Source organism: Euleptes europaea, chromosome 1 (assembly GCF_029931775.1).
Source record: "Euleptes europaea isolate rEulEur1 chromosome 1, rEulEur1.hap1, whole genome shotgun sequence".
In the NCBI taxonomy this organism is placed as follows: Eukaryota; Metazoa; Chordata; class Lepidosauria; order Squamata; family Sphaerodactylidae; genus Euleptes; species Euleptes europaea.
Window position 1 is genome coordinate 135,841,267 of NC_079312.1, and position 19,796 is coordinate 135,861,062.

A 19,796-nucleotide genomic window follows, 5' to 3' on the forward strand; every position below is an offset into this window, starting at 1 on the left:
CAACTCAAAATCTGCTTCCAGAAAAAGATTGGTGTAGAAGTGGTATCAAAAGAACCAGGAAAACAAAACAAGGGAACACACACACACACACACACAAGCAAAACTAAAGGAACAAAAATGCATGTGGAAATCAGGGGATAAAACAAAGCAGTATAGGGCCAGAACCGATGAAAAACCCCAGGTGGAAAAGTCCATATTATACAGATATGTGTGTTTGCCTACTAATTGGTGTGTACTTTATTTCATTTATTACAGACTTGTATTTCATAAAGGATAATTTCCTCAGTTTGGATGATAGCTACAGCAAGTCCCATGCAACCGGGTTGTAAATTAGTAACATGTATACATTCTGTGATGGTTGTACTTGTTACACTTTTGTTTGTTGTAAAATCACGAGGTCACAGTCCGAAGAGATATTGAAACAGGACATCAGCTGGCATACTGTCACTGTTGTGGTTTTGTATACTATAGTCAAAGCTTCTGTTTTTGCTCATTATAATTGTACTGCAATATATGACTTACAATTTCTTCAAAATTTTATAACAACTACTTTGAATGTTTTTGAAGTAGTTACAATTTGTTATGTATATGCCTTGCAGCCTCTGGTGCTGTGCAACTTTTTTCTCTCCTTCTTCAATCAGAGGTTTCTTCCCTCCCCTTTTTTCCTGATCCCAACAGGACAAAATCACGAGTTTACATCTTCCCCAGTAACAGTTGGTATTGTGACCAACTCATTGTAGGGATTTCTCAGATGTCAGTGCTCAGGGCCAAAATAAGAGAATCCATGATCACAGGCAACCAGTTCTCAGCAAGTAGCAAGTTGAGTGGGTGAAGCAGGGTCAGTGAGGTAACTAATGTCCACCTTCTGAAAGGAAGAGACTACCTTCTCTACAGAACACAGTGGCCCTGAGAGAGAAAAAATAAATCACCACTACACGGCCATCTTACAAATCAGGTGGACTTTACTTTGAAAATACATCAGTATGATCTGGCATACTACCCAGGCTTCTCGTAGAAAGAGGTCAGATCTCAGGCTCATGGAAAGGAACATGTTAAAAAAATAATAAAAAGAACAATAATCCCTCCCCATCTACATACATATTAGTGTTCATTTGATCTTGGACTCTTGAGGACCACAACAGAAAATTCTGCTTTGCTGCACATGACCCCTCGGCTCTGTCCCTGCAGCGCTACAGTGGTGCTGGGGCCCCCTCGGCGGCTACTTGGCTCCTAGCAGCTGCTTACGCTGTTGTTCCAAGAGGGCCTCCAGGTGGTCTGCCCTCTTCATGGCTGCCTGCAAAGAGGAGAAGAAGAGTTGGTTTTTATATGCCGATTTTATCTACCGCTAAGGAAGAATCAAACCGGCTTACAATCACCTTCCCCTCCCCACAACAGACACCCTGGGAGGTAGGTGGGGCTGAGAGAGCGTGACTAGCCCAAGGTCACCCAGCTGGCTTCGTGTGTAGGAGTGGGGAAACAAATCCAGTTCGTCAGATTAGTGTCTGCCGCTCATGTGGAGGAGTGGGGGAATCAAACCCGGTTCTCCAGATTAGAGTCCATCACTCCAAACCACCGCTCTTAACCACTACACCACGCTGGCTCTCAGAAGAAAACTCGGCTCATGGAGGTTAACTCAGGGAGTGCAGTGTGGTCAGGAGGCAACAGGCAACTGGGGGACAGGATGATCTGACATATTTTAAGGATAGGGGTTATCAGGAGAAGGCACAAAACTACTGGACACTGCCCAAAGATGATATAATGGAAAGCAACTTTTATTTCACAATACTGCCAAAACCTCTACCCATGTATACAGAACAGCAACTACTACTGCTCATCAAAATTATTCTGATTTTGGAAAACTGTTCTATAGGAAAGATAAATGGTTTGACCTTTCTCTAATTTATTACTGAATTTAATAGGAAAGCACAGACCAACAACCAATTATTGTAAATTCAATTGAAGGGGGGGGGATGCAATGTCAGAACAACATGGAAAATATTTAGTTGAAAAGGCACTATTTTCTTTTTATGTGCAGAATAAGAACACATTTTTAATGCAGATCATCAAGATTTGGCACATTTATAAAACTGAAAAATCTGTAGTGCAGTGGAAGACATGCAACACAGGTGTAATGGAGTAGCCCTAAAACTCAGCAGTTCCAAAATAAAATATTAAGTATAGTTATACAAGTTATTAATCACCAAGAAATATGGTGATTAATTCACTGGTTACTTTTTTAAAATCCATAATAAATCATTAGGAATGTCACAGTGATTACAAAGATGATGGAAGAGATATCCAGAAAGTGTAATAAAACATGGATAACTGAAACTCGAGATATCCTGAAGATGCTGAGTCAATTCTCCATGAACGTAAGAAATAAAGAAGCAAAACACTGAAGGGTTTTAAAAGAATTGAGAAATGTTTTGTTAAATATTAGAATAATCAGGAGGAGATTAATGGAGGGCGTGTTTATAAAAGTTACAGCAATTTTCTGCAAGTATGATAACTATATGGATCTTGTTAACTTTTGAAGGAACAGTCAAATAAAAATTCTCTTTTGTTCTCATTTGTCGTTTGGGAGAATGTACTATTACAGCATTTAAAACTGAAGTGTTTTAAATTGATGGTTAAGTTTTGGCTATGTTGTTGTATGTGTGACTCTTGAGCAAGTATGGAGTTTTATGTATTCCTGTTACTATTATTACTATTATCATGCCAATAAAGGTGACTGAAACTGTAAAATTCTCTTTCAAAGCTAGCATCCTGGCAGCCCTTTGGCCACATAACGGTGGGTTCAGAGGTATATTTAAATTACACACTTGGGTTGGGCGGTGATGGTGGTCTGTTTTCCTTTGGTGGTGATTTGTTTTCCTTTACATCCTTGCTATTGGCATCTTTCTTGGATTCCCTCAATTAAATCTATTATTATTCACCCAGCCCGGTTTCTTCCTCTACATTGAAGGTGATAACGTACAAGTGGGCTTGCAACCCACTGAGAAGCTCACCTCAAACTGCTTGCGAAGGCTGTTCACAGTCTCCTCTTTCTTCACAATGGCTGTCTTAACCCTGCAGAGAAGACGAAAGGAGGCTGAGAACCAGAGGCTTAAAGCTTACAGGTACCCTGCTGTGAGGGGGAGCTCCTGCAAGAACAATGCTCATCTCTTCTGCACCCTCCCTTGTAGGTCCTCTCTACTACATTTTAAATCGTTCTCCTTCCAAGGGTAGCATACAAAGGTCTCTCTTATTCTTCCATGTTATCCTAAAACAACTTCAAAAGTAGATTAGGATGAGAGTGCATGGCTGACTCAAAGTCACTCAATGAGCTTCGTGGCAGAATGGGGAATGTGAACCTGGATCCTCCACCCCCACCCCCGGTCCCAGATTCTCTGTTCTCAAATGGTATACAGTGAGCCTCCCATGGTCAATTAAATACTACTAGTCTCTCGTTTTGTTTAGTGCTCAATCAATACAAAAAAAGTTTATTAAGATCCACAGGGGAAAATAAAGCTAATGTAAGGTTTTATTCCTGTTTATATGACCCCTGGGACACTCACAGCCACCTGAGATTCCTATCCATGGCGTGTGAGCCGCTACTACCATGTATAGGTCCAAATGTTTCCCACTTGCTGCCTTGCAATCAAAAGGGAAAAAAGGGTATTATGGTGGCACATAAAACCTGATCCTGTGAGAGGCAGCAGTTGCAAATAGTCATCTGACCACAAAGCCAATACACACATGCATTTTGAGCAAACTGCTACAGATCTTAAGGCCCTGTGTATTAGTCCTTACTCAATGCCATAAAACAAAAGCAAAAACAGAAGCACTGTCTGTTATTCTAATGAATTGTTATTTAAAACATCTATTCCACTTTTCACAATTAAACCAATAAAACACAGATACAATAATACAAACTGGGAGAGAAGAGAGGGGTCAGGACAGTGCCTACCCCTCTTAAGTGGCGACTCACCAATAAACAGCAAACCATTCTCAAGGCTATGTGCATTCAATAATTCCATATTTGTATCATACACATTTACATCTGGTGTAGAATTCAGTACTGAGATTTTTTGTTTTCAAAATCTTACCCAGCCCTGGCACATCACAGAAACATCAACTAGAGTACTAGACGCTTGCTGTGCACCATAAAGACAAATACTTGACAGGTTTGCACCTGGTCAAAGATGCCAATTAGCAAATGCCAAAGGTTATGCTTTGCCCATTTGGCAGATGTTGCTGGGCTAAGAACTCACAGTGCAGTGACATTTTTCTCTGCAGTTTGGGGCAGGGGAAGCACGGCCACTAAAGTGAGATAAACCAATCCCTGGCTCCAGCATTCTTTTATATCAGATCTGAATTCCAGCACAGCAGGCGCAAACAAACACTCACCTTTTATGCACCTCTTCCAGCTCTTCTTCTTTGTCACGTGTCACTCTATCCAGCTCCAAGCGTTGGCGGGCACGAAGCTCAGCCATCTCTGCTTTGAGCCGCTTATTCTCCTCTTCTGTGCCCACAAGCCGGTCAGCGAACTCCTGCCGGATAACCTCAGACAGGCTGCTGCGTTCCTGAGCTAGCTGGTCCTTCACCTGTTCGAGTAAGCAGAAACAATGGAGAGAAGGCAATGATCATTCTGCCATCCCCCAATTTTTGGCTTTTTTCATCCTTATGCTCATTTAATCCTAGAGAAAATTCCTATATTCAGCATTTTACACCTATTGTAATCAACGGTCCTAAGCTTTATCCAGAGACAAGAACTCATTCTCTCTGCACCAGACACCACTGAACTGCGCATGGCCAGGCTTCTCTCCTCCCCTATTCTCAGGCTTTGGAGAGAAGGCCCAGCAGAGGGACTCACCTGAGCAGGAGAAAGCCCTGGGAAGCCAATGCTTCCTTCACGGTGATGCACGCACCTTGCGGATATCCTCCATCTCCTGTTCCTTCTGCCGCAGCAGACCCCGCAGATGGACAGTCTCGCCTTCTGCCTCTGACAGGCGCCCCTTCAGCTCACTGCAGCGCTCCTGGAACTTGCGTTCTGACCGCTCCAGCTCCTGCAGTTCTGCTTCGTATTTGTCACGTACTCTCTTGATTCTGAAGAGAGAAACGGAGGACCTCGCTGCTACATTGCCTGCGCAGAGCCTGAGATTGACTCCCAGAGTTGCCGGGGGTGGGTGGGGTTAGACTACCATTTCATGAATAGACTACCATTTCTTGATTCGAGTCCAGTAGCACCGTTAAAGACCAACAAGATGTCCAGGGTATAAGATTTCAACAGTCAAAGCTCCCTTCATCAGACAAAGTACCTGACAAAGGGAGCTTTGACTCTCAAAGGCTTTATACCCTGGAAATCTTGTTGGTCTTGAACAGAGCTACTTAACTCGAATCTTACTCTTCTTCTGCAGACCAACACTGTTACCCATCTGAAACCTCAAAAAGGCAGGTAGTGCAACTGGTTTGTGGCTGGGCTCCAATCCACACCTGGGGGATTGGATCAAGACACATTCTTTTTACCAGGTCTTTAATGTTGAGTATATACTGCAGTATGAGAGGGGGAGGCTTCACCAGTGACTGAATGCACAACACCACTTGCATCTGCACACTACCGACAGACCGCTCCCCCCACCCCCCTGCTTCCAGACAAAACTGCAACCAGACTTGCCTTGCTGTGGGGCTATTCCTTGTAATAAGTGTGACCACGGTGGCAATGTGTTCAAGCTGGTAAGATTTACCACCGTCATAATGTCATGGTACAAACACTGTCAGAAGCATGAATGAGCTAGGGTTAATAATCGAAGCATTAGCCCCAAACCTAAAGGAGGCAGACTCAAATTCCCTTAAGCATATTTCTGGGCCGCAATTCCCCAAACACCTGAATGTAGGTATAATGGGTTTCTTGTGCTTCATAGGATCCAAGCTCCAACCCAAACCCAGAAATACTGCTTTTTAATTAATGATTTTATTTATGTATATCCCGCCTCTCCCCGGCAACTGTTACTAGCAAATAGATGTTATATTCTCCTTATCGGAATGCACTACTTCATTTGTAAAGCAAACCTACATCTGAGAAACTCTCTCAAGTTTAAAAGTATATACAATGTGCGTATTTGGGGGACTTGAGCAAGACTACAGCATACCTCTGCTCTAGTAAATGCCTGAGGCCATGAGTAAGTTAGGCGTCAAAGAAGGATGTCTGTGTGCTGGAGGCCCAAGGCAAGAAGCCACCTCAGTGATCAAGGAACACTGGCAATCTGATCTGTAAAGTTATTGGTTACCTATCACAACAATCAGCTGGTCACTCAAGGAAAGCAAGAAGGAAAATGAATGAGGCAAACTGACAGTGCAATCAAAAGTCACCTGCAAAGCTGTGGAGGAAACTCCAACCTAGCAGAAGCCACTGCTAACTCAAAGAGCCACGAATGTTTAAGAAGCTGTGTAATCCCATCTGTGACTAAACGTTCAGATATACGTGCCTACATATTACTACTTCTTACTAGATGCACTGCAACCCTGGCATTAGGTTTACCACACAACTGCATACCATATAGAGAAACAGAACAGATTATAAAAGGAATGAACAAAAATGCAGGAAGCATCTTGGGAGCAAAGCTGGAGCCTTTGCAACGTCCTCTAGCCTTGGTATCTTACCGGTTCTCTGTGGCTCTTTCACACTCCTCCTTGGCAGATGACATGTCAGCCTCTAGCCGCTGGATGACTAATTCAATCTCTTTGTCCCTCTCCTTCCGTACTTCCTCCTTCAGCTCTCGCTCTCTGGTGTGCAACCAGGCCTCCTGGAGAGAACATTAAGAGAGACTTGGGAAGTACCATCCAAGCAACCAGGAGTGTGGCGGAAAAGTAAAAGCTACAAAATTACCTCCTTCTTCAGGTAATTAGCCTCCCAGGCCTGCTTCTCTATCTCCAGCCGCACCTTCAGGGCCTGGACCTCTGCCTTGATGAAGGAAAAAGGAAGATGGTGAGTGAGAGAAGGAGAAAGAGACTGGTCCCACTGTCTCCCTCCACCCAACAATACATTAAACCTGGTAGAGCCCATATATTAAGAACCTGCGCCAGAAAAACAGCACAGCTGGCCACTGATTACCAAACCAATACTCAGGAAGGGCTAAAGAACAGTGTTCTTCCCAATAAGAAGGATAAAAGGTTATACTAACTTTGTCCATTGCAAGGGCCATGGATCTAACAGAGAACAGCACTGGCCTTTAGTAACTGAGGTCCACAGTAGTAGGGGTCAGGATGGAGACAGACCATAGTTTTTTCCAGAGCTGACAAAAATATGAGAGGGCCAGTCCTCATCACTCTTTTCAGGTGCTTCAAAAACTAGTTTGACCAGAAATTATATTGGGACAAAGAAATGACTATAGAGCGCTTCTGTCGTAGCACCACTTAAAACACTATTTTTTGTATCCAGCCTCTGCCTCAGTTTTGCAAGCCCATGTTCTCCACAACATGTGGAATCTATGACCAGGGTGAATGATAACCATCCAGAATGGTGTGGTGCTTAGTCTACCCACTGTCAAAATGATCATAGCTTAAGGAGCATTGATTGTGGGGGCAAAAGGATTTTCTTGTAGCCTATATTCAGAAGTCAAAAGCTTGGGAAAAACTGGCCCACTCTCTTCCTGTGCTGCATCTCATTCCTCTTGAGGGGGGCAGCAGAAGCCTGCGCTACAGAGTCCTTCTGCATAACAAGGAACTTCTTGTTTTGATTAGCAAGAATTGCAGAGGCATTTAAAATCACAGTGCTCCAGTGTCAGAAACCAGTGTGATCAATGATGCAACACACACAAAATAACCCTCAAGAACCAGCAGGAGTTTCTGGGGTTGTAGGATAACCCAGACCTGGTGGCGTCTCTCCTGCTCCTCTCTCCCCTTCTCATACTCCTCCTTCAATGCTCTGGTGACGACGGAGCTGTTTTCTTCCAGCTGCTGCCGCAATTCCTCCAGCTCAGCTCTCTGCCTGTGGAGCAGAGATCAGTACCGTGAAACCAACAGCTATCCAGCTGACAAGATAATCCTGAGAGAGACCAGACCTTGCCTCTCTGGAGAAATGGGGAATCACAGTTTCAGTCTGTTCCTAGCTAATCTCCCAGTACAAGCAATTAGCACAGGGTTACAAGGAGGGGAGGGGGGATACTACTGCCCAACAAAATTGTTCAAAGTTTGCTAATATCTGCAACAAATAAGCAAAAGTAGAAGCCACAAGTCCTCCAATTTGGCTATGGTCTCCACTCTAACTGGAACAAACTGCTCCAATCTCAGCTGGTACATTAACCACCAACTAGGAGATGGTGTTGACAAAACAGCATGCTCCAGGCATACATGAAACTAGGCATACGTGAAGCTACATGAAACCACTGGGAGAAGCTATCTAGAGATTTAAAGTCATATGAGTATGCCAATGACACAGTGACTTCAGCAGAGTCAGGCGAGACAGTAGATGTTCTGAACAGGTATCTGGGAGGTGGAAAACAGGCTAAATTAGGGTCAATAAACCGAAGCTCAATCCAGACAGGACTGAGGGACTATCTGTCAATAATATAACCAGCCTGTTCTAGATGAGGCTGTTCTAAAGAAGCAGGTTGCAGCTTGAGAGGGCTACTAGATGTTCACCTGCAGACGGACATTCAGGCATCATCTGTGGGACATGCCCCTTTTCACCAGCTTTGGTTGATGTGCCAGTTGTGACCCTTCATTGAAAATCAAGATCTCAGCAGTTATCCATACTTTAAATCACAACTAGGTTAATTATCACAATGTATTCTATGGGGGGCTGCCTTTAAAGACTATTTTAGAAACACCAGATCACTGAATACACAGCAGCGAAATTGTGTAGATTATGGGAGCACATCTTGCCAATGCTGAAAAAATACACTGGCTGCCAATTCATTTCTAGGTACAAAGAGCTGGTTCTTATTTTTGAAGTCCTTAGTGTGGAATCTGGGTATTTTAAAAAACCTGTCAGATGCTACATGAACCAGCCTAGCAGTTGATACCTTCTTCAGAGACCCTGTTTTCAGTCAGCTTCAATTTGCTTTCTTATGATGCTTGTATTTAATGGGGGGGGGGAGGGTTCTGTTTTATACACTAGGTTTTTATTGTACGTTTTACAGGAACAGGGTTGTATTTATGCATTTTATGATGGATGGAGTAAGGGGCTGTCATGCCATACTGACACCCAAGGAGATACTGACACCAAGGTGGGTTAGTCCTCCTTTGGGAGGTTATACAGCCCCCCTCCCTTGACCACCACAGCTGCTGAGTTTGAGTTACTTGCTGTGCCTTATTCTAACCCGAAATAGCGCTGGACTTCCTTCAGTGCCCAGTCAAGCACCAGAGCTCCCCATCCACGGGCACTGGACTCCTCTGTCCCCTTCTCCTCACATCTCAGTCAGCAGGTGTGACTCCAGCCAGTGGGCCCTGCTGGTGTGGCCTGTCATGCTAAGGTTTTTTAAAATTAGTTTTATGCTGCTGCTTTTATGTTACTAGTTTCATTTTTCATAGTTCTATCATTTAATTGTTGAGAGTACCTCACCTTAACACAAACGAACAAATAGGGCAAGGGTTGGTCATGATAATACTCTCTTGTGAGTTTTGTACATTGAACTGCAACATGAAAGTGGATCCTCTAACCATGCCCCACCGGCTTTCAAACCCAGCAGGCCTTCCCTCACCTGGCTGCCTGCTGGTTGAGCCTCTCTTTTTCCTCAGCCACTTCACTGTAGAGCCGGCGCCGCTGTTGCTGCAAAGCCTGTTCCTCCTGCTCCAGCTGCTTCTCATACCTGTGTAGAAGGACTCTTTCAGAGACAGTCTTAGCAGGTGAGATGTACCGCTGAGTTGGACTCATTCCTTTCCCCTAGACAGTAGCCTAACAGCTTCCTCTTCTGCAGAAAATGTAAAGGAGGTTGCAAAAGGCCATTAAAAGAACCCAGCTGTGCAGCTTAACCCAAAAGGAAGACACTAGACCTCACTCTGGAAAGCTATGGGAAGACAAGAAGCCCCACAGCGGAGGCCATGAGGCTGCCTTGAGTAAGGGGCTGCAAGAATGTAAGGGGCTGAAAGACTCAGCAAGAATGTTGGTCCCCTATCTAGTATGCTGTGAGGGCATGTGGGACCAAAGCTACCAGGAAAAGCAGGTACTGCTATGCCAAGGTGAACCAAAGAGTCCAGGGCTCTGGACTCCATCTTGGTGACCTGTGCAAACTTTGGGAGCTGTCAGGCAGAGATGGGTTGTTTGCCTCATCTAGCATGCAGAGTAGATTAAGCCAAGACATTTCCACTCCCTCCCTTCCTGAAAAAACCCCCCAAACATCTTCACGCATCTGGAAATCTATACAAAAGTCATTGCCAGTACTTAATCAGGCAAACTAAGGTATTCTTCCATGTTGCCATTACCTCATGCCCTTTCATATCCTAATCTCAGCTACTTGAGGAGTATGAGGAGAAATCGAATCTTTTGTCCCTGGCAAAGTCCATTGTTTTTGCCAGTTACCTCATGCAGCCTCAGGGTTCATTTTTGCTATAGGTATTGGCCTTTTCACCATTCACACTGTGTGTGTGTGAGTGTGTGTGTGTATGTATGTACTGAACCCCCACACCCCCACTTGCTTACGGGCCCCCTTCTCTCTCCCTTCACACGGCTGCTATCATTTGGACGTTGCATTTCTTCTGGATTGGTCGATATCACCCTCAACCCCTCATACCCTTGTGTTCAACCCCTCCTTCCTTTTACTTCTTAGGCTCTTGTGTGTATTGGATGTGTGATTTGTTGCTCTCTCTCTCTCTGTGAGTTTCAACTATTTTTAATAAAACCATAAAACCTAGAAACAATGTTTCTTTATTTAAGAGTTTTCCAAAGAGGCATATCCCCAGAAAAGCTGGTTAAAAGATCCTGTACCCCAACCCTCTCGCTAAGCTTTGTCTCCCAACGCTAATTCCGCCATCTAAAAATGGAGACTGCCCATATGGGGTAACAAGAAGGTAACGGCAGCAGTGCAAGCTATTTTCCAGAAAATGCCCACCCACGTCCTGCTCCGTTCATCTACTGCCTCCCCACCGAACTCTCCTTGAGGCACTATGCAAGACCCCTTTGAAGGAGACCCCCACAATACTGCTTCTAGAAGGATTTTCTTTTTACTGTTTCCAATGTGTATATTTTCTTCCTCATGGCCTTAAATGGCCAATGGCACATGGACAGCTTTCACCGAGGTGAGCAACTAACTCAGCAGAATACCTAATCCATGCCCAGTCTTTTGAGCCAGGCTAACAACCACAAAGGGAGATGTTTGTAGGACTGTTGTCTCCTTCGGTAACCTATAGTGGCTCATCAACCATTAGACACACACAAGATATAAGCCCCTTCTTTTCTGTCATCATGCTGGTTTCTGTGCCCCATATCTTTCCTGTTCTACCCCACTGCCATGCAAGATTCACCTTATTCTGCTTGCCTCCATACACTCAACACTGACTGCCTTGTCAGCTCCTCTCTCTGTGCATCGCTACAACTGCCCTCTTCCATGTCCCCATTCCTTCCTGGTAATCTGCTATCCACGTCCCTGGCCCTTCATACCGTTGCCTCGCCAGCTCTCTCTCTCGTTGCCCCTGCTCTTCCTTCTCATGCTCCAGCATCTCCTTCAGCTCCTCGGCCTGGCGTACATAGCGCTGGGCTGCCCGCTCGTCTGACTGTAATAGCTCTGCCTCATGCAGTGCTTTCAGCTTTTTGATCTCCTGCTTATGCTTAGCAATGAGTTTCTGAATCTCAGGTTCCAGACCTGGAGGAAAAAATGAGGACGACAACCAGGTGGAGATGACAGGGTATGCAAGGGTGAGTGATACACTGCCAGAGAGACCTCCCTCCCCATCCCACTTCCCGCATACCGTCTTGTTCCACCTTTGCACCAAGTTCTCATATATACATAGTAATTGGTAAGCTCTGGCTGACTTGGTGAATGAAGGAGACTTGCGTACTGTAGAAATGGATATAAGAGTTCTTGCATATCTAACCACATCTTCCCTTGGTCATGAGTTTGTTTCCAAGCAAAACACCATCAATACTTTGACAGAAACAGAACGTTGAGGAATAGTCTGACTTGTGATCCCAAGAGCACAATGCAAAGGCACAATGCCCACTCAGCACTCCCCAAAAAGAAAGACTATTGGAAAACCCCTGCTGATTCTCCTTACTTTAAAGAGCTTCATTTAGGCCTAGACTCTTCCCATTTCCCTTCCTAAAGAGGGAGAGGAAGCAACTGACCCACTCACAAGTGATTTGCTGTACTTACTCCCAATGGGAAAGTCACCTGTTGGTGTATGAAGGCAGTAGCAAGCATGCCTCACTGTACCTTTAACAGTGATCTCTTTGATTTTCTTGGTTTTCTCATCAATCCATTTCTCTCGACGGATCTTCTCTGTGGCGCTCATGAGCTCCTTCAGCTTCTTTATTTCCTGTGTGGGAAAGATAAAGTCAGTGGCAAGACACCGATTAGATACTGTCTTCATTAGATAACAGAAATCTGATATAATGAAGCTGCCTGAACAGTCATGAAATGTACCTTCCACAGATGGAGAAGTGGCAGGTACACTACTTTTAGCAGTGATTTCTACTTGCTTATTCTAGTTGGGTTTTTATCAGACTTGTATTGCAAAGAGGATGTTTAAAGAACTGTCTCTCACAACTGTATCTGAAATTCATACCCCAAGAGAATCAGCTAGTAAGTACTTGCTGCAAGTGTATTTAAGGGTAGGGAGAGAAGTAAACCTATAAAACGTATTCTAATGAAGAATAATTCCATTGTTTTCTTTTTAGTAAAGAGTTTAGAATGAGATATGTGAAATGTTTCAAGGACCCAATGGCAGTTTCTGCAGGATGTTGCAAAGTCACCGATGTTCCTGGAGGTCCACTAGGCTCAAAACACCTACATATCCCAAACCTCAAAGACTGCTGGAAACATATCAAGGAGTATGTCAAGTTCTGCTAGATATTATTCATTCCTTCTACTTTAATACCCCAGATGCCTGTCTGAATTCAGCTTTAGATGTTGTGTTTGTGTGTGATTGAGGCAAAGTCCATTTTTACTTTGCTCGAGCAGTGTATGTTTTGTCCTGCTGAAAAACAGATTACTAGAGCTACTGCCCCACAGGTGACTATTTGACTGGTGGTCGAAGAAAAATTATTAGCAGTTCTACAGCATGCATAGGCATTAGCCAGTGACATGTAAGCCTTTTTAAATCCCATTAATTTAACTGAAAAATTAAGCATGTGCTTGAATATCTCCCACTGAATTCATGAGCCTTAGAAGAGCTTACCATTACGTAATGATTTATTGTCACAACCACCCTGTGAGATAGTAGCATTTAAGAAGACTTCGAGAGATGTTTGAGAGACATTTTATATAAAATGAAGCACATATGCTTGACCGCGCACACACACACAGACACACAGCCACCTCTGCTGAAACATGTCAGAAATACAACAAAACTCACCAAACCTGTTGAACAGGTATAAAAATTGAGTTGAGCCATGACCAACATGAGCAGACTTTCTTCTTTCATGCCACCATTAATGTTCTGAAAACAAGCATCATCCCAGCCTTCCCCAAGACTGTCCAAAGAATGTTATGAATGAGTGAGGATTTGAACCTGGATCTATCTACTGTATAGATAGTATACAGTATAAAAGACATTAGTATAAAATACATATATGAAGACAGTAAGGTATGCCAATATGCAATGTTGACTGGTTTGTTTCATAACTCTTCCACTGAAAGGCTGTACAGCACCTTCTACTCCACATGGAAGAGGAGACATCACTGGCTGAAACAACTTCTGCAGCAGATACCCAGGGGAGGCACAAAGCATGTCACTAACAGTGAAAACTTCTCTGCATTAAGCCACAGTTCCTTTCCTATCCTGCCTATATCCCTGAAGAATGGATAGACCAGGCACCACTCATACAAGTTAAGAATCGTTGTGCCTATAGAATCAGGCCAGGCAGATGAAAGGGACAGAGGCCGAAGCCAAAGAACATGCACGGAAAAGGTTTACCTCACAGAGGGGGCCCAGAGTGCGCCAGACCTAGAGAGAAAGAGGGAGAGATGAGAGACAGAGGGAAACGGAAAGGTGTGCTGGTAGACTGGAACAAAGAGGTAGCTGGAGTAGAAACCAGGGGCTTCTGCGGCACATAGGTGATGCCTTGAAGGCATCCTACATCTGCAAGTGCTAAGAACTGAAGCTGCTCAGCTACTGTATCTGTTCAAAGGGCTTTCAAAAAGAAGGCCAATCCAAGCACCAGTAAGCCTTTGTAAGCCAGTAAGCCTTTGTTGGGAAAGAATATGCCACACTGCAAGACAAAGTAAAGAAGACTGTTTGGCTTGGACAGCTTTACTGATGCAAAACCGTTAGCAGCTGGACCCTTTTTCTTCAGTTTTTCTCCATAGGTAGCTAAGCCACAATGACAGTCATGACTACCTTGCTATGCTGCTAGCCTTACAGAAAGAGGGAAGTATAGAATCAACGCACCCCTTCTCCAGTTCTACAGCACGCCTTTCACTAATTGCTACAGGCCTCTGCAAGCACTAGTACAGGTTAATAAGCCTGGAAAGAAGGACTGGGCCAGCTGCTAGCTCCAATGTTGTGGAGGACACAGCATTACCTATCTTTTCACACACATTTATTGGCAAGAATACAAAAAAAGCCAAAATGTTGGGTCTTAGATCAATTTCCATGACCACTCAACTATTCCCACTTACAGTAAGCATGATGCAAAGGAATGAACAGGAGAGGAATGATTCTGCAGGTCTAGCCAAGAACACACTCACTGGTTTGTGAATAACAACACTCATTGAATGAGCGTCAATGTGAGCAAGTGTAAAGTGATGCATATTGGGGCAAAAAATCCCAACTTCACATATACACTGATGGGATCTGTGCTGGCAGCAACAGACCTAGAAAGGGATCTTGGGGTGGTAGTGGATCGCTCAATGAAGATGTCAACCCAGTTCGCGGGTGCTGTGAAAAAGGCAAATTCCAAGCTGACTATAATTAGACAAGGAATAGAGAATAAAACTGTTGCTATCATACTGCCCTTGTACAAATCTATGGTGAGACCACACCTGGAATACTGTACAGTTCTGGTCACCACACCTAAATAAGGATATTGCAGAGCTTGAGAAGGTGCAGAAAAGAGAAACCAAAATGATCAGAGGGCTAGAGCAACTGCCCTATGAGGAGCGGTTAAAACTCTTAGGGCTGTTTAGCTTAGAAAGAAAGTGGTTAAGGGGAAATATAATAGAGGTCTATAAAATTATGTATGATATGGAGTGGACAGGGAGAAGTTTTTCTCCCTCTCTCATAATACCAGAATATTGGGGGGGGTCATCTGCTGAAGCTGGAGGGTGAAGGATTCAAACCTGATAAAAGGAAGTATTTCTTCACACAATGCATAGTGAAACTGCAGAACTCCCTGCCCCAGGATGTGGTGTTGGCTGCCAACTTGGAAAGCTTTAAGAGGGGAGTGGACATGTTCATGGAGGATAGGGCTGTCCACGGCTACTAGTCAAAATGGATACTAGTGTGTGAACAGACTGCTGGACTTGATGGGCCTACCTCTGATCCAGCATGGCTTTTCTTATGTTCTCCACACACACCCCTCTTAGATGTATACCTTTATTCTCACACAGTATTGTCAGTGCAATGCTCTTTTGATAGAGGTGTTGACACAAACTCGTTTTATTCAGTGTCAGACACAAAGTCTAACATGCATTAGCCTTCGGCAATGTGCTTTAGCTAACCGTTAATCAATTCCATTAAGTCTAAGCAGCTGACTAAAGAAAGGGAAAAGAAAGATGAGCCCAAGGCCCAGGCAGTTTTACCCTTGCAGTCAAGTCATTTCTGTAGGAACTGACAGATACACCATCTCATTTCAACACTTAGCAGCCCCCCACTTCCAATTTCATTCTGTACTTCCACAATATGTTTTGACTGATCAGGATGAAGCTCTCTGGAAGACACTCAGAAATGGTTTCCTGCCTCCTCCATTTTCTCTTAAAACTGGAACTATTAAAACTAGCAACAATTATAGAACAAAATATTGTCGAAGGCTTTCACGGTCAGAGTTCATTGGTTCTTGTAGGTTATCCGGGCTGTGTAACCGTGGTCTTGGAATTTTCTTTCCTGACGTTTCGCCAGCAGCTGTGGCAGGCATCTTCAGAGTAGTAACACTACTCTGTTACTACTCTGAAGATGCCTGCCACAGCTGCTGGCGAAACGTCAGGAAAGAAAATTCCAAGACCACGGTTACACAGCCCGGATAACCTACAAGAACCAATTATAGAACATCTAGATAAACAAAGATGATGGAGGAGTAATCCTCTTATTCATTTTCCTCACCAGTTCATGCTGCTCCTGCATCTGGGCAATTTTCTTGGTATATTTCTGATCCACTTGCTTCAGCTCAGCCACTACTGCTTCACATTTCTCATTCAGAAACTTCTTATCATCAATCAGCTGCAGGGATGATACAAAGAATACGAAGTCAGAGTATGCCCAAATCCTGAATCCAGTATAAAACCGCACTAACTAGTCATCAGAGAATAAACAGTCTCAGGTTGCCATCTTATCCAGGGGGTGAATGGGAGCAGAGACCGCCATCCCATCATCCTAGTCAAGCACTGCACTTTGAACTGGTTTGTTAAATGAGTTTGAGAGAGACTGTTGGCAAGCTTTTAATACGAGGGATTCTAGGAAGGAGGCTGCAAACAGAAGCAGAAGAAGAGTTGGTTTTTATATGCCGACTTTCTCTACCACTTAGGAGAATCAAACCGGCTTACAATCACCTTCCCTTCCCCTCCCTACAACAGACACCCTGTGAGGTGGGTGGGGCTGAGAGAGTGTGACTAGCCCAAGGTCCACCCAGCTGGCTTAATGTGTAGGAGTGAGGAAACAAATCCAGTTCACCAGATTAGCCTCCGCCGCTCATGTGTAGGAGTGGGGAATCAAACCCGGTTCTCCAGATTGGTCCACCACTCCAAACCACTGCTCTTAACCACTACACCACGCTAGCTCTGAAGAAGGGCATGGGACAGAAGAACTTTTCAGCCTTCCCAGGCCCCATCTACAAAAGGAAGGGGGGAGGGTTACCTGGTCGATGAAGGCCAAGTGCCGCTGGATTGCTGCCTCATACTGCTCCCTCTGCAGTGCTAATTGGTGACTCAGCTCCTTCTCTGTCTCTTTGATATGCCGCACAGTCAGCTCCCGCTGCTGAGCCTGCCGGGGACGGGGGGTGGGGGGTAATAACCAGGCCATATTAATAACAGCTAAAAGCCTGGCTGTGTAGAGTCAGTCAAATTAAACCCAAAAAGAGGGGGGAGAGGACAGAAAAATAACCACACATGTGCTGATGCTCGTGGCTAAACCTGACCTCGCAAACCACCAAATGGCAGAAGTTCAACTCAAGCACCTTCCCACGTAATACACCCATAAGGTGAGTTCCACCACACCTTATGATAAACTCTCCCTCTTATCTAGCACATGCACACTGCCCAAGGATCAGGCTCTAATCACCCACCAGGGCAGTCTGTAGCAATGTGATGGCTCTCTTTTTCTCTTCTACTTCCAGCTTCAGCCGCATAATGGAGCTGGTGACTTCTGTGGCAACAGCTGAGGCCTGCTCCAGGTGAGCTAGCTCTTCTTCTGACAATAGCCCCTGAAAGGATGGCACAACCAGAAAGGAATGGCATTAGAAACAAAGGGCAGCCCCTCCCTCTCTCAGCAATCTTCTCTAGGGACCGAAAGCTTCTGGAACCATGAGCCTTGGTGACACTTCCTTCCCCAGACTAATAAATATCCAAGGCATTGCCTCTATTATGGAAAATCTCCTAAAACAATTCAACCCACATTTTTCGGGCTGCAAATTCTTACTTCCTAGAGCATATTTAGTTATCCAAAGCTTCTCCCCCCGAAAAAAAAGTAAATGTTGAAAATATGAGGCCAGCCATTTACAGAAGAAGCTAACAGAGCAGCCTGGCCCAGTCCTTGTCCAGAGGTGAACTTCTGAGATTTCAAACCCAATCCTCTTTTTCACTCCGACCTATTCCCTGCCCAATGCATTACCTGCAAGTTGCCCACCCTCAATGTTACTGTAAGTCAACCTGATAACTTAGGACTCACCTCTCGCTGTGAAGCAGAGGCAGCAGACCTGGGCCTCTCCTGCTCAGATTTCTCCATTTCATCCAAGAAGCTAATGATGCTCTGAAGCTTGGCCTCTGACAGTAACGTTCCTTCCTCAGGGACTCCTGGAGAACAGTTCAGTTTCCCAAACTTCTCCAGGTTATCAGCAGTAAGAGAATTTGAATCTGCCTCCTGCATTGGAGGAAAAAACAATGGGTATCAATGCTAGACTTAGAAAGCAAAGGCAATGCAGATCAGAAAGACTTCTCACAGACTGTAGGCAGATAAAATTGCAGTGAATAAAAGCTTGTTTGTATGTCCGCTTTCCCCTAGAGAACCGTTTCCAAGCTCACTGTGAATCAGATATTGGATTGTGTTTGGTGAAGGAAAGGAACACCTGGATAGTGAAAGGACTCTTTCCTCAGCTGTTTCTCTTTGAGATAGTTAAGGAAACCAACACAATGGAAGGGGCTGAACCTCACAATTCATAGCAAGCCTGCTTTAGCCAGAAAGCAATTTAACACAGTCAGTAAGGGCAGTGGTCGGCAAACTCATTAGTCAAGAGAGCCAAATATCAACTGTACAACCATTGAGATTTCTTTTGAGAGCCAAATTTCTTAAACTTAAACTATATAGGTAAGTACACTGTTTATTAACTTAATAAACTTTAATTAAAGTTTTAAGTCTTAATTAAACTATAGGTACACTGAATAAAACTTGATATCATACTTAATAATGATCTTATTTATTGATAAAAATTAAATTGTAAAGTATCCATAAAATTAAATCATGACAATGACTGACAAACACTTAATGTGAACAATGGCCTTGCATCTCCTTGGAAAGTTTGGGTAAATCAGGTTTGTATGTTGTTGTTTTTAATTTTAGGCATGATTCCAGGTTCTCATCAATAAGACGACGTCTCAATTTACTCTTGATAAGGTTCATGCTTGAAAAAGATTGTTTGCATGAATATGTAGAACCGAAAAGGGAAAGAACAGCAAACGCTAGTAGAGGAAGGGTGGTGGGAGGAATGGAGACAGGAAGGAAGGAACTGGGAAAGGAAAGAAGGAAGAAAGAAAGGGGGGAGGGATGGAGAAAGAAAGAGGAAGGAAGGAAGGAACTGGGGAAGAAAGGATGAAAGGGAGGAAAGATGGAAGGAAGAGTGGGGGAGGGACAGAAAGAAAGGAAGGAACTGGGAAAGGAAAGAGAAGGAAGGAACTGGGGAAGAAAGGCAGCCTGGAGCTGGACTTTTGGGAGCCGCCTAAGGGGGACGAGGAGGAGGAAGGCGGCGAGGAGGAGAGTTTACCCCTTCCAAGTGGGCCGGTGATTAAGGTGCGAAATCCGCCCCCCGCCCTGGAAGTTCCCCCGCAAGATCCCGGCCGGGCAAGACGCGGCCTGTGCGGGGGGCGGGAAGGCAATGCGCTGGACCGGCTCCAAACTCTCAGTCTGAGGCGCGGGGAGGGCGAAGCGAGCTCGGTCCTGGCCCAGGAAGCATCGTCGACTTCCCCGCCCGGGGCCAGGCAGAGCCAACAGGAGGAGGAAGTGGGAGGGGTGATAGGTCGCCCAGCTCCGGTCGCCCATAGAGACAGAGGAGGGAAGGCGGCGGTGGCCAAAACGAG

At 44.6% G+C, this 19,796-nt stretch overlaps 1 protein-coding gene across 6 annotated transcripts in view; it reads right to left on the reverse strand.

Moving 5' to 3' along the window:
• Positions 1-1,169: 1,169 nt before the first annotated feature.
• CEP131 (centrosomal protein 131) overlaps positions 1,170-19,796 on the reverse strand; it is a 35,725-nt gene continuing 17,098 nt past the window's right edge. For 2 of the 6 annotated variants that reach the window (XM_056858714.1, XM_056858706.1), the window contains exons 12-26: positions 18,175-18,366; positions 17,573-17,710; positions 17,146-17,271; positions 16,396-16,512; positions 14,053-14,082; positions 12,351-12,453; positions 11,579-11,780; positions 9,684-9,791; positions 7,852-7,969; positions 6,869-6,943; positions 6,643-6,785; positions 4,911-5,088; positions 4,390-4,586; positions 3,009-3,069; positions 1,170-1,294 (exon numbers count right to left, since the gene is read on the reverse strand). In XM_056858714.1, coding sequence (XP_056714692.1) covers positions 1,220-1,294; positions 3,009-3,069; positions 4,390-4,586; positions 4,911-5,088; positions 6,643-6,785; positions 6,869-6,943; positions 7,852-7,969; positions 9,684-9,791; positions 11,579-11,780; positions 12,351-12,453; positions 14,053-14,082; positions 16,396-16,512; positions 17,146-17,271; positions 17,573-17,710; positions 18,175-18,366 — 1,863 coding nt within the window. In that variant the 3' untranslated portion in view covers positions 1,170-1,219. The remainder of the gene's footprint in view (positions 1,295-3,008; positions 3,070-4,389; positions 4,587-4,910; positions 5,089-6,642; positions 6,786-6,868; positions 6,944-7,851; positions 7,970-9,683; positions 9,792-11,578; positions 11,781-12,350; positions 12,454-14,052; positions 14,083-16,395; positions 16,513-17,145; positions 17,272-17,572; positions 17,711-18,174; positions 18,367-19,796) is intronic. The other 4 variants (XM_056858731.1, XM_056858723.1, XM_056858747.1 and 1 more) reach the window with 3 other exon arrangements.